Source organism: Aethalodelphis obliquidens, unplaced genomic scaffold, assembly GCF_003676395.1.
Source record: "Aethalodelphis obliquidens isolate GAN/ISIS:26980383/991018 unplaced genomic scaffold, ASM367639v1 scaffold20, whole genome shotgun sequence".
Lineage (NCBI taxonomy): Eukaryota > Metazoa > Chordata > Mammalia > Artiodactyla > Delphinidae > Aethalodelphis > Aethalodelphis obliquidens.
Genome location: NW_020837964.1, coordinates 19188194 through 19200356, shown reverse-complemented (window position 1 = coordinate 19200356; position 12163 = coordinate 19188194). Strand labels below are relative to the sequence as shown.

General features: G+C 45.2%; 1 protein-coding gene across 3 annotated transcripts in view; it reads left to right on the top strand.

Moving 5' to 3' along the window:
• The window catches only part of PHAF1 (phagophore assembly factor 1), a 28274-nt gene that overhangs the window by 11366 nt on the left and 4745 nt on the right, over window positions 1-12163 (top strand). For 2 of the 3 annotated variants that reach the window (XM_027119640.1, XM_027119639.1), the window contains 7 exons: window positions 3467-3510; window positions 5342-5421; window positions 5656-5750; window positions 6593-6690; window positions 6780-6892; window positions 10074-10207; window positions 10591-10674. In XM_027119640.1, coding sequence (XP_026975441.1) covers window positions 3467-3510; window positions 5342-5421; window positions 5656-5750; window positions 6593-6690; window positions 6780-6892; window positions 10074-10207; window positions 10591-10674 — 648 coding nt within the window. The remainder of the gene's footprint in view (window positions 1-3466; window positions 3511-5341; window positions 5422-5655; window positions 5751-6592; window positions 6691-6779; window positions 6893-10073; window positions 10208-10590; window positions 10675-12163) is intronic. The other variant, XM_027119641.1, reaches the window with a different exon arrangement.

Sequence of the window (12163 nt, the reverse complement as noted above, 5' to 3'; positions counted from 1 at the left end):
CTCATTTATGATGGTTTTCCAAAAGGAAAGTTTGATGTGAACATTCTTATCCCTACAACACCCTTGCCTCCTCTTGTAGGCTCAGTCATCCTGTCTTTACTGACCAGAAGTTCCACACTGGCAAAGGGTAGAAGGTGGTCTTCAGTGTGGCTTCTTCACAAATTAGGGGAAATTAATCTGGAAACACCTTTACAAAGAGTCATTTGTTTTTAACTTGGTAAATCCACTTTAGGAAACATAACCCAAAAAGATTATGGGGAGGGTAGTAATGCCAGATATTTACAGCAGGGCTTTTCATAGTAATGAAAAGCCAGAAGCAACCTAAATAGACAACAGTGGGCGATAGATAGGCAGCCTACCATAGAGTTACAGCATGGTGAGGACAATATTATATATTTAGTGAGCACTTAGTACACGTTAGGCACATGGCTGAGTGTTTCCCATGCATTTCCTAATTTAATCTTAACAAGCCTGTAAGTGGTACTTCTTACCAATGAAATAACAGAGGGACAGGATAAGTGGTCTAGCTGACACCAAGCTTTTAACCCTACGTTACCAGAGTGCAGTAACTGGCCACTGGGAATAGAAATGGCTTAGGTTTGTTGATGAGTATGGGAAATAGATGTGATAAAAGCTGAAGAAAATAGTGTAAGCATACTATGCAGAAAAGTGAGGAATGGGAAAAGAGATAGAATAGAACCTTCTCTCTGCCTTCTGTGGGGTCCCTATGAAGAAAGAGGGGCTGGGGCCCTGCCTGAGCCTCTGGAAACTGAGGAAGTAATCCCTCAGGTGCCTTGGTTGGTACCAAGTTTGACCTCACCCATCTGCCTGCCCCTCCATCCAAGGGCTTCAGAAGCTGCTTCTCCCCGATGCTATGTCCTGCAGTTTCCCCATCCTCTCACTCCCTATCTATGAGAGAGCATTATGGAATGAGTCTTCACAAGTCACAATCTTTACAGCCACATGTCTTTTCCTTTCCTATCTTGGGTGCTGCCATGTCTTCTCTTCTAGGGAAATCAAGGTCTTTTTCAGCCCAGAGGGTGGAAAACCATGGACTTCAGATTTCCCCAGCTACTTGTCCCTATGGCCCAGCAAGCTCCATAGGTCAAAATCTGCTTGTTGATTCTGGCAAGGGACCCAGAGTGCTGACTGTCTTGGAGTCCTTCGTGTCACAGGTGCCACGCCATAAGTGTTGGTGTGGGCTGTTGGCAGGTGAATGATAGTGTCACAGCAAGAATATCCTAAAAAAAAAAAAAAAAAAAAGAATATCCTGGAGGCCCACAGGGTGAGCGATGGGCAGCCCTTGGGGGATCGTTAGCCAGCCATAGTAGTAGCACTCAAAGAGGCAGAGTGCTTGCCTCTGCTATACAAGCAGGGATTCTGGCTGAGGGTTGAGGCCTCTGCCAGCATGGGACCCCGACCTCAGTAAAATGGCATACCAGTGTGGCATAATACACTGCCATGCCCAGGCTTTCTGAAGGTAGTGTCATGAATCACAGCTATTCCCCTGCCCTTGCATGACCTCTCTTGGCACCACTTTTCATATTTTTGAGCTTCATATTGCCCTTAGCTATCTTCATACCCAGCTGACTCCCTGACATGTGTTGTATACCTCCTCTGTGCAAACTAATCAGCCAGACCTCAAGGGGCTTAACTCAGTGGTACCAGTGAACAGCATATGCTAATAGCGGTACCAGTGAGCAGCATATACTAATAGTGTAGGAAAGGGTAGATTGAAGTGCTACAACAGCCCAGCAGAGGGAGTGATTCTTAGCAGCAGGTAGGATCAGAATAGCTGCACCTTATAGTGAAGAGGTGCCCAATTTGTGGTTCAGTTATGATTCTCAAACAAAGTTAGAGACAAGTCTGACCAAGAATGAACTGCCTGTTATGTCTCTGTTCCTGTGACAATGCCAGATGCTCCTGTACCCAGTGTCCCACAGCCCTTCCCAGGATGAAGCCCTGATTGTCAGGGCAGACGTTGAACCAGCTCTGCTTGTGCTTCTTCAATGGGGGCCAAACCTCCCAGCTGTAGGATACCAGATGGTGCTCTAGGCCTCAGCCAGCTATGCTACTGCCTGCCTAGCCCTTGACGCCATTGTCATAAAAGACTTCACAATGCTCATTACTTGGCATCGCTAGTGGCTGAGAGTTCAATACCTTTTCCTTTGTCTCATTCCTGAGTTCTTGACATTTCATCTGAGGCTGAACCTTTTGAAACTTCACAAGGGTCCTGAGGTTCTCCAGGTTTGACCAGATGCTCTTCGTTAGGGATATAGCTGAATATTGTCACACTTGACCTAAGCTAATGTAATATGACTTGTTTTCTAGTAGGATAGACCTCTCCCTCCATCTTTTTTTGTTTTTGTAAACCACAGTATTTTGAAGCTATTTTTGAAAGGGACTTGATTTGGGTTTTTATAATGCAGCAAAGTATATAATAAAAGGAAGGGGGCTCAGTATCCCCCTTACAGGTTACAGCCTTCACAAACTGCATGAATTTGTTTCTGTGAAGGGTTTTACTGTCCTGTAGCATGGTATGTACAATCTTTTATGTGACCCAGCACTAGATGGTATCTAAAAACCTGATGCAGAACGTCCATGGACATCTGTTGAACAATCCACTAGAAAGAGGGGTAGGGTGAGTTTATGCTGTGTGTGTGGTATGGGTTTTTCTTCCAGAGTTAAAAATAAGAACAGGGGCTTCCCTGGTGGGGCAGTGGTTAAGAATCCGCCTGCCAATGCAGGGGACACGGGTTTGAGCCTTGGTCCGGGAAGATCCCACATGCCGCAGAGCAGCTAAGCCTGTGTGCCACAACTACTGAAGCCAGCGCACCTAGACCCCGTGCTCCACAAGAAGAGAAGCACTGCAATGAGAAGCCCATGTGCCGCAACGAAGAGTAGCCCCCGCTTGCTGCAACTAGAGAAAGCCCGTGTGCAACAACAAAGACCCAACACAGCCATAAACAAACAAAACAAATAAATAAATTTAATTAAAAAAAAAACAAAAACAAAAGAATCCGCCTGCCAATGCAGGAGACACGGGTTCGAGCCCTGGTCCGGGAAGATCCCACATGCCACAGAGCAACTAAGCCCATGCACCACAACTACTGAGCCTGCACTCTAGAGCCTGCAAGCCACAACTACTGAGCCCATGTGCCACAACAACTGAAGCCCGCGTGCCTAGAGCCCATGCTCCCAACAAGAGAAGCCACCACAATGAGAAGCCTGTGCGCCACAACCAGAGAAGAGCCCGCATGCAGCAACGAAGACCCAACACAGTCAAAAATAAAATAAATAAAATAAATAAATTTATATATTAAAAAAAACGTAATGTGCAGTGCTTCAGGAGAATTTCAACTAGTGATAATTTTTTTTTCTTCACTACTCTATAAATGTCTTTCTAATTAATCTTTTTCAACTGCAGAGCACTAACAGCTCTTAAACATTTGCTTTTTGTTTTTAGGTGATTGAAGTATATGACTTGACTAAAGTAAAGTTAAAATATTGGTAAGTTTTCTCCCGGTATGTGTCATAGGCTTGGTACACAAGGGCTTTATCTACTACCCATATTAAGTTAGTAAAGGATTCCCATGTGCAGCAGTTCTGGGATTACAGCCTGGTGCCATGATTTCCTCGTGCAGCCTCCAAGTCTACTCAGTTTCCTGAGGAAGAGAAGGAAACCTCATTAAGAACACACTGTGTGTAAAACACTTCACATAGGTGACAACTTATTTAATCCCACAACAAAGCAGGACCTCAGCTCAGAGGTCTGTGACTGTTCCCTGGGTCATAGCTACCCTTCCCTGCATGGCCTCTTTTGGCACCTCTTTATGTGTTCATTACCAACAGAGGTGGGACAAACCAGATACATCTGACTTCAAGGCCTATGCTAAAGAGAATGCCAAAAGGATTACTATTTGGGGGGCCAAAATCTGCTTTTTAGAATGAAAATGGGATGTATTTGTGCCTGTATGATGCACAAATATTTGAACCTCCATTATGGTAAGGCGCTGTGCTGGCATCTAGAATATTCCGTTCAGTAAGCTTCCTTAACAGGCTTACCTTCTCTGAGGGTGTGTAAGGGATCAGTTCCTGGGCTGACTCAAGCAGTGTTTGCCAGCAGAGAAGTGGATAAAGCAAATGCATAATAGCACTGACCCCTGCAGATTCTGATTGTCTTTTAGTCTTGTTGGGGCCTTCTGTACCTCAGGGTCTGCACTTGAGACCTGCCCTCTTAAGAGACAGTGGTGGGTAAGAGTGAGGGTTCTAGAGTCAGGCTTCCCTGGGTTTGGGTTATGACTTCTTCATTTTATTACTCTGTGAAATTGGGCAAGTCACTTAACCTCTTTGAGTTTGTTTTCTCATCAGAGAAATGAAACCAATAATCAGGTTGCTGGGTTAGGAAGATGACATGAGATAATACTGGTAAAGCATATAGCACAGTGCCTCGTTAAAAACAGCGGTTCCAGATGCAAGCTATTATATATAGAATAGATAGACAACAAGGTCCTACTGTATAGCATGGGAAACTATTTTCGGCATCCTGTAATAAACCATAATGGAAAGACTATGAAAAAGAATGTATATATAATTGAATCACTTTGCTGTACAGCAGAAATTAACAGAACATTGTAAATCAACTATACTTCAATAAAATAAATATTTTAAAAAGCAGAGGTTTTCCATAAGTGATAATTAATTTTTTTAAAGTATTCTTAACCTTAAACATTTTCCTTAAAATTGTAAATGATTTATCTTCATGCTCATTATCTGAAATCATTCGCCTCTCTTTGCTCCCAAGCCCACCCCCCTCCCAGGTATTTTTCCTTTGCTTGGGATCCATTCCTCCCCATCCACATACCCGTTCACCCAATCCATGAGTGCTGGTTCTTCTGCTTGTTAGGAAAACAAGCTGCCTAGCTTGGCTGTACCCTTTTAAGACATTCATCCCTTTTTAAGAAAGCTCCTTTTCAAGCCAAACTACTAGTATGCATCCTGGGAAAACACATTAACAATGTCTATTTCTGAGTACTCTTTATCCAAGTCCAAATGCCATGGGGCTAAGGCCAGATTGATTTCCTTCTGAACTGGCCTGGTGGCCACAAATGTCTTGGGAGGTCCTAGAGGACTAATTCTCTGTATCAACCTCAGGAGAATTGACTATTTATGACCTCATTTATTGTCTCTTATTTAAAAGTTGTATAGTTAAACTTTTATTTTGATACAATAGTAGACTCACTCACCTGTGTTTTAAGCGTAACTCTTCCAGCCACCATCTCTAATGATCTGTGAGCCCATCTTGCAAAGCCTGGTATTAAAAAGTATCTCTGTTTTTCAGTGGTGTGCATTTCAATTCTCAAGCCATAGCTCCCACCATTGAGCAGATTGACCAGTCTTTTGGTGCGACCCATCCTGGAGGTAAGCCAAGTCCATTTGATTCCTCTGGTCATCTGTAGCCATGTTCCTGTCGGATTTGGGGATTGGTACTTGGGTGTGAAGGAAAGCTCTTTCCTCTTGTTTTAAGTCTAGTAGGTCAGTTCAGAAATGAGACACAAGGAAGGTGTTGCCAGCCATTACTCCCTGCCAGGCTGGTTTGTGTTCACAACTTCTGATGCCATTCAACCATGCCATTTCTTCTCCCCACTCCCACAGTGTACAACTCCGCTGAGCAGCTCTTCCACCTCAACTTCAGAGGACTGTCTTTCTCTTTTCAGCTAGATTCATGGACTGAGGCTCCCAAGTATGAGGTTAGCCTTTCTCTTTCCCTGATATTTATTGCCCGGTGCCCAGGTGACATGGGTCAGCAGAGTACCATTGGAGGAGGCTGGATAGGTGCTCTTTCTTTGGTTTCCTGATCTCTGAGGTCTTCAGAGGCCAATGGGGGGTACAGTGGGGGAAGCTGATAGAACAAAGCCCAGGCTGGCATTCCCAGGAAGAGGGCGCTTTCAACTGAAGAGTGAGGTCGAGCTCACTTTGCAGAGGTAAATCCACGTCGTGTGCTTTAAAACTCCAAATCCACAGTTTTTCTTAATGGCCTGGAATTTGAGAGAATTCATCCTTAGGCAACAGCATCCTTAGTGTTATGAAATGATAGCTTTTTGTAAGTTTTACATTTTATTAAAGGAGGCATTTCTACATTTTCTCCCTGATGAAGGAATGAAAAGCTAAGTAAAATTAAAGATGAACTTGCATGATTAGGTGAATTTATTGACCTGGAGACAGGTTGGACTGTGTGCTTTGACCTGGCCAGTTTTTTTTTTTAATATCAAGAGTTTTAATCTTGATAAATAAAACAAGCAAACTTCAAAGTTTCTCAGAAACCACAGTCCCATCTTTCTACACTGTAGGTAACCATACCCATTTTTATAGATGAGGAAATAGATACAGAAAATTTGTACCAGGTAAGGCAGTACCAGTAGCAGAGTTCTATCTGAAACTGAGATATTCCTATTCTAAATTCCTTACTTTTAAGGAACTTTTAACGTGACCTGGCCAGTTCTTGAAGGCCATGAGTGTCAGGAAAGTGCCAGAGCCTGAGTCGGATGGCCCACAGTGTGCTTTTATTAAAATATTTGTCTTGTGTTTGCAGCCCAATTTTGCCCATGGTCTGGCTTCTCTCCAGATACCCCACGGAGCAACTGTGAAACGAATGTACATCTACAGTGGAAACAGCCTACAGGATACCAAGTACGTGTAGGGGAGCATAAGCTTCATGCTAAGGCCATGGGCTCCCTGGGAGGGAGGGCAAAGCCTCTGCTCACTGTGCCTTCCCCCAGGGCTCCCGCGATGCCCCTGAGCTGTTTCTTGGGCAATGTGTACGCTGAGAGTGTAGATGTTCTTCGAGATGGAACTGGACCCTCAGGTTTACGACTTCGCCTACTTGCCGCAGGTCAGTTACTGGCTTTGGGGTGGTGGATTCTCCGTTATATCCTTGCTGTGATAGTCTAAAATCCCACGTCCTTAGGATAGTTGGTAGAAGACAAATGGTGCTGATGTTTATGGTTAAAAGTTTTCATTTAAATTTGTGAAGGGACAAGACAGTCTTATTTTGAGCAAATCTTAATAAATGGCAATAAAACTTCTTCCCTCGGCAGGTACATCAGCCTCTGTGTACTTATGTAGTTTTGCAGTGGTTCCTACGTCCTGGAGATATATCTTATGGGCTCAGTGTTGTATGTTGTCTCGTTTTCCACCCTTTGTGCTAATTTCTCAGAGTAGACTGGCAAGAGGAGTTTGTTGAATTGTGGTATAGCCATACCCTGCTCAGTTTTGTTGACTGTGAACAAAAAGAGTTGCTGCCTTCAGTAGCTGGTCTCTCCAGGATTCACGCCTTATCTTGTATTTTCTTGTGTGGACAATCTCAACTCCTTCGGATCTTTGGATTATACTTAGTGGTACCGAGATCCTCCTGTGTGTAGTTTGCCTCCATAAAGATGGCCTGGAGACTTTGAGCTCCATGATGGGGCTGTGCCTTAATGGAGTTCACATTCCAGCCAGTGTTTGTTTGTAAGCTGGGGTCTTGCATCAGTCTCTGGGGCATCCGTTCTCAACCGTTTAGAGTCTGGTATATAAACTGTGAACTCACTCCCCTGAACAATTAGACAGTTCACAGCCTCCAGGTTAGAAATTTCTTTTCTTTTCTTCTCTTTTTTTAATAATTAATTATATATATAATTTTTTTTTAATAAATTTATTTATTTTTTGGCTGCGTTGGGTTTTCATTACTGGACACAGCCTTTCTCTAGTTGTGGTGATCGGGGTCTATTCTTGCGGTGCATGGGCCTCTCGTTGCAGTGTCTTCTTTTGTTGTGGAGCACGGGCTCTAGGCGCACGGGCTTCAGTAGTTGTGGCTCGTGGGCTCTAGAATGCAGGCTCAGTAGTTGTGGAGCACAGGCTTAGTTGATCCACGGCATGTGGGATCTTCCCGGACCGGGGCACGAACCCGTGTCCCCTGCATCAGCAGGCAGACTCTCAACCACTGCACCACCAGGGAAGCCCCTACAGTGATGCTTTTAACATGGAAAGTCCATGCAATTGTCTTGATCCCCACAATAATTTATAGGATGACTCATTCCAGGGAATCAGAAACTAAAATAGTCTCCTAAAAAGAACTAAGAGTAATTTACCTGAGGAGGCTTCAGGTAGAGTGAGACAAGAGAGGAGGCTCACCTGTAAAGGGTGTCTCCCCTGTAGCCCTACCTGGACATTCACAAGTATCTGGTACTTGGAGACATGGGCACACAGTCCACCTTGACAGGACTTTTGGTGGGTTCCATAGGTCACCCAGGCTTGCCTAAGTGCAGGATTTATAGACAGAGGTTAATGTAGACCGTGGTTTTTCCCAGGACCTAGTTAATGTACACACAGCTGTGTGTGTGTATGTGTCAGGAGTGGGATTTGAAACAGCTCTTATTTTGCCACTCAGTTTATATGTGCTGTGACTTAAGACTCTTGGGTTAGTTGGAGAACTCAGTACCTCTTTGTTTCAGAGTTTGGATCCCTGAAGTCTTCTGTATATAACAAATGGATTGTTATACAAGAAAGAGCTTTGTCAGCTATAAAGCCCTGTGTAGAGTAAGGTGATGGTGGTGGTTATCATGGTACCAGGAATTGCAGTCCTTGGTTTCTTGGCTTCCTTTTATAATTTTGAGCAAAACACTTTGTCTTCTCATCCACAGAATGGGGGAAATTTTACTCTTGGTGTGTCTGTTGCTATTCCACAACCACTTCTGTGTATGTGTGTGTTTAAGTAGAACCATTTCTGAAATGTATTAGGCAAAGTCAGGGTTGAAAGATTCTTCCCAACAAAGAAACTTCTGGCAAATCAGGTTTTTTTCTTTCTCCCACTTGCCTGGTTTGTCTCTTTTGAGTGTTAGTGGGTCTGGTGTTTGTAGAATTAGGGAGTTAAAAGTTAGTGTGTGCTTTGCTCTTGGCTCTTTTATAGAGTGATCTTCAGGTCCAGTCTCAGGTTGGGGGTTACCATTGAGAAGTACTTTTTTTTTTTTTAATATATTTTATTTTTATTTATTATTTTTGGTTGTGTTGGGTCTTCATTGCTGCATGCGGGCTTTCTCTAGTTGCAGTGTACAGGCTTCTCATTGCGGTGGCTTCTCGCTGCGGAGCACAGGCTCTAGAGCACAGGCTTCAATAGATGCAGCACATGGGCTTAGTAGTTGTGGCTTGTGGGCTCTAGAGCACAGGCTCAGTAGTTGTGGCGCACGGCCTTAGTTGCTCCGTGGCATGTGGGATTTTCCCGGATCAGGGCTTGAACCCATGTCCCCTGCATTGGCAGGCAGATTCTTAACCACTGCGCCACAAGAGAAGCCCCAAGAAGTACTTGTTTTTTGGTTTTTTTTTTTGGTACGCGGGCCTCTCACTGCTGTGGCCTCTCCCATTGCAGAGCACAGGCCCCAGACGCGCAGGCTCAGCGGCCACGGCTCATGGGCCCAGCCGCTCCACGGCATGTGGGATCCTCCCGGACCGGGGCACAAACCTGCGTCCCCTGCATCGGCAGGCAGACTCTCAACCACTGCGCCACCAGGGAAGCCCCCCGAGAAGTACTTCTTAACGTAAATCCTTGTATCTTGTCAGGACCTGGAAAGTGGCAAGCGATAATAGCACCCATTTATATATTTCCGTAGCACCTGTGCTGCTGTTTATTGTACCACAGTTGTGATGGTCTGATTGGAATCTTCATGCCATAAGCTCCAGTGTGGGCAGAGACTGCACCTATTCTGCTCGCCATTGTTTCCTCAGCATCTAGCAAAGTGTCCTAGCCCATGGTGTCAATGACTGAGTATTTGCTGAGTCAGTGAATGACTTTTCTAGAGCTCTGTATCACTTTTGTGGGATTGAGTGAATCTCTCGCATTATTTTGAGTAGATAGTGATCTCTTTTAGCATCTCAGGTCCTGGTGACCTGGTACTTCAGCTTACATGCAGTCTTTCCCCTCAGCCAAACCTGATAATGCAGCGTGCAGCCACTGGCCTCTCTAGGGCTCCCGGGACCCTGGGCTGCAGGGTCACAGGCGCTAACTGGGAACCTGACCACCTGTACCTTGTTCTCTCCAGGTTGTGGACCCGGCTTATTAGCAGATGCCAAGATGCGGGTATTTGAACGCTCAGTGTATTTTGGCGATTCCTGCCAAGATGTTCTTAGCATGCTTGGCTCTCCACACAAGGTCTTCTACAAGTCAGAAGACAAGGTAGGGAAAATGTGTTTATAAAGTGAATAGGTGGTGTCTCTCTCTCTCTTTTTTTTAATCAATTTTAACTTAATACTGAGTAAATGTAAACTGCTGTTTTCCCATAGGACCTGCTGTATTAAAGCTGATGGAAAAGTAAATTGAAAGCTCTTTTCCGACCCCTGTTGGTCAGATTGTTGTGCCTTTCCTTGGAGACCAAGGCGCAGTCTATAGTCAACCAAAGCTGGCTGGGTTGTTTGGCACGAGCATGTGGGACTCCCACACTCTTGCTTCCCCAACAGATTAACGTTATACAAGAAACACAATTTGTAGACTCATTTAATCCAAGAATTAAATGTATTAAGGGGTTGGATTTTAATTCATTGTTATTTTTTCCCCAACAGATGAAGATTCATTCTCCTTCTCCTCATAAGCAAGTTCCATCGAAGTGCAATGACTACTTTTTTAACTACTTCACTCTCGGAGTGGTAAGTTGTGATTCCTTAGAGAAGCGTTCCATTTCTGTGGGAGTGTGCAGTGCCCCTGGGCATACCTGTGTGCATACATGCAGCTTTCACCATGCCTGGCTGCAGGAAACCTCGCCCTAGCTGGCTTTACCAGGGTCGTCTTGCATTGGCATTGGTACCCCCAAAGTAGACCTTTCCTGTCACCACCATTGTTGAGAAACACTGGGTTCTCTGGTATGTCTTCATTTCTTTTCTGAGAGAAACATGCTCCACAAGTAGAGGCTGCAGGAGTCATTCAGGTTAAGATATTTTGGGAACTGCTGTTTTGTAGAGCATAGGACCCTCTTCTGGAGCCAAAAAACAGGTAGACAAAAAAGGCTTAAAGTCTGGGAGTGTGCTCGTGTATTTTTAGGGGATCGCCCCAGAGGCATTGCTGTGGCCCTGTGCTCTGGACGTACGGTGCTGAATGGAGCTGTGGCCATCAGTGCTGACAGTCCAGCTGGTAGATGTGTGTGTGAAAGAAATGATAGTGTAAAGAAAACTGCACCAGCAGGATAGAGCTCAGAGGGCAGGGCTATCCTGGATATTGGGTTTTCTAACCTTTCAGCTTTCTAGGGCCTGGGACCCTGAAGCAGCAAAGAAATGGTACACTCCAGAGAGGGAGAAAGGAGGAGGACTGGGTCTGCCAGTGTGGAAAAGACCAAAGAGGAGCCGGGAGTAGCAGGGGAGAGGCAATGGGATCATAAACTCTTGAGGGTAGGATGGTGGCAGGAGGGAATGGCACTGTTGTAAGCTGAACCTCTTTTTTTTTTTTTTTAATGTTTATTTTATTTATTTATTTGGTTGCACTGGGTCTTAGCTGCAGCAGGCAGACTCCTTAGTTGCAGCTCGCCAGCTCCTTTAGTTGCAGCACGTGTGCTTCTTAGTTGGGGCTCACCGGCTCCTTAGTTGTGGCAGGCGGGCTCCTTAGTTGCAGCATGCATGTGAGATCTAGTTCCCTGACCAGGGATCGAACCCCGGGCCCCCTGCATTGGGAGCGTGGAGTCTTAACCACTGCGCCACCAGGGAAGTCCCAAGCTGAACCTCTTTTTGAGTTCAAGGGCCAGTGATGATAGGTGTCAGGGAAGATGGAGCGAATGGACCAGCCGTGATGGGACATGGTGTGGCTATTGGTGGAGGGCTGGAGTCAGGGGTAACCCTGGGGTCTCAGGCAGAACAGCTGACAGGATGTGAACCTGAGAAGGGTGTGGCGGGGTACGAAGAGGTGTTTGATAGGCAGTGTCAAATCCAGGTCTGAGTCCTGGCTAGAGGCTAGCCTTTACTTCAGTTCCAAGGGTTGCTGACTCCCACAGAGAGGGCCTGTGGAAGCCAGAAGGGTCTGGCAGGTCATGGCATTCAGAATAGCCAGGTGCCTTGAGTCCCTTGAGAGTCAGGTGGCCCCTGAATCTTCTTGTTAGCCTGTAAGCCAAAATCTGTGCTTGGTTACTTTTTTTTTTTTTTTTTTTTTTTG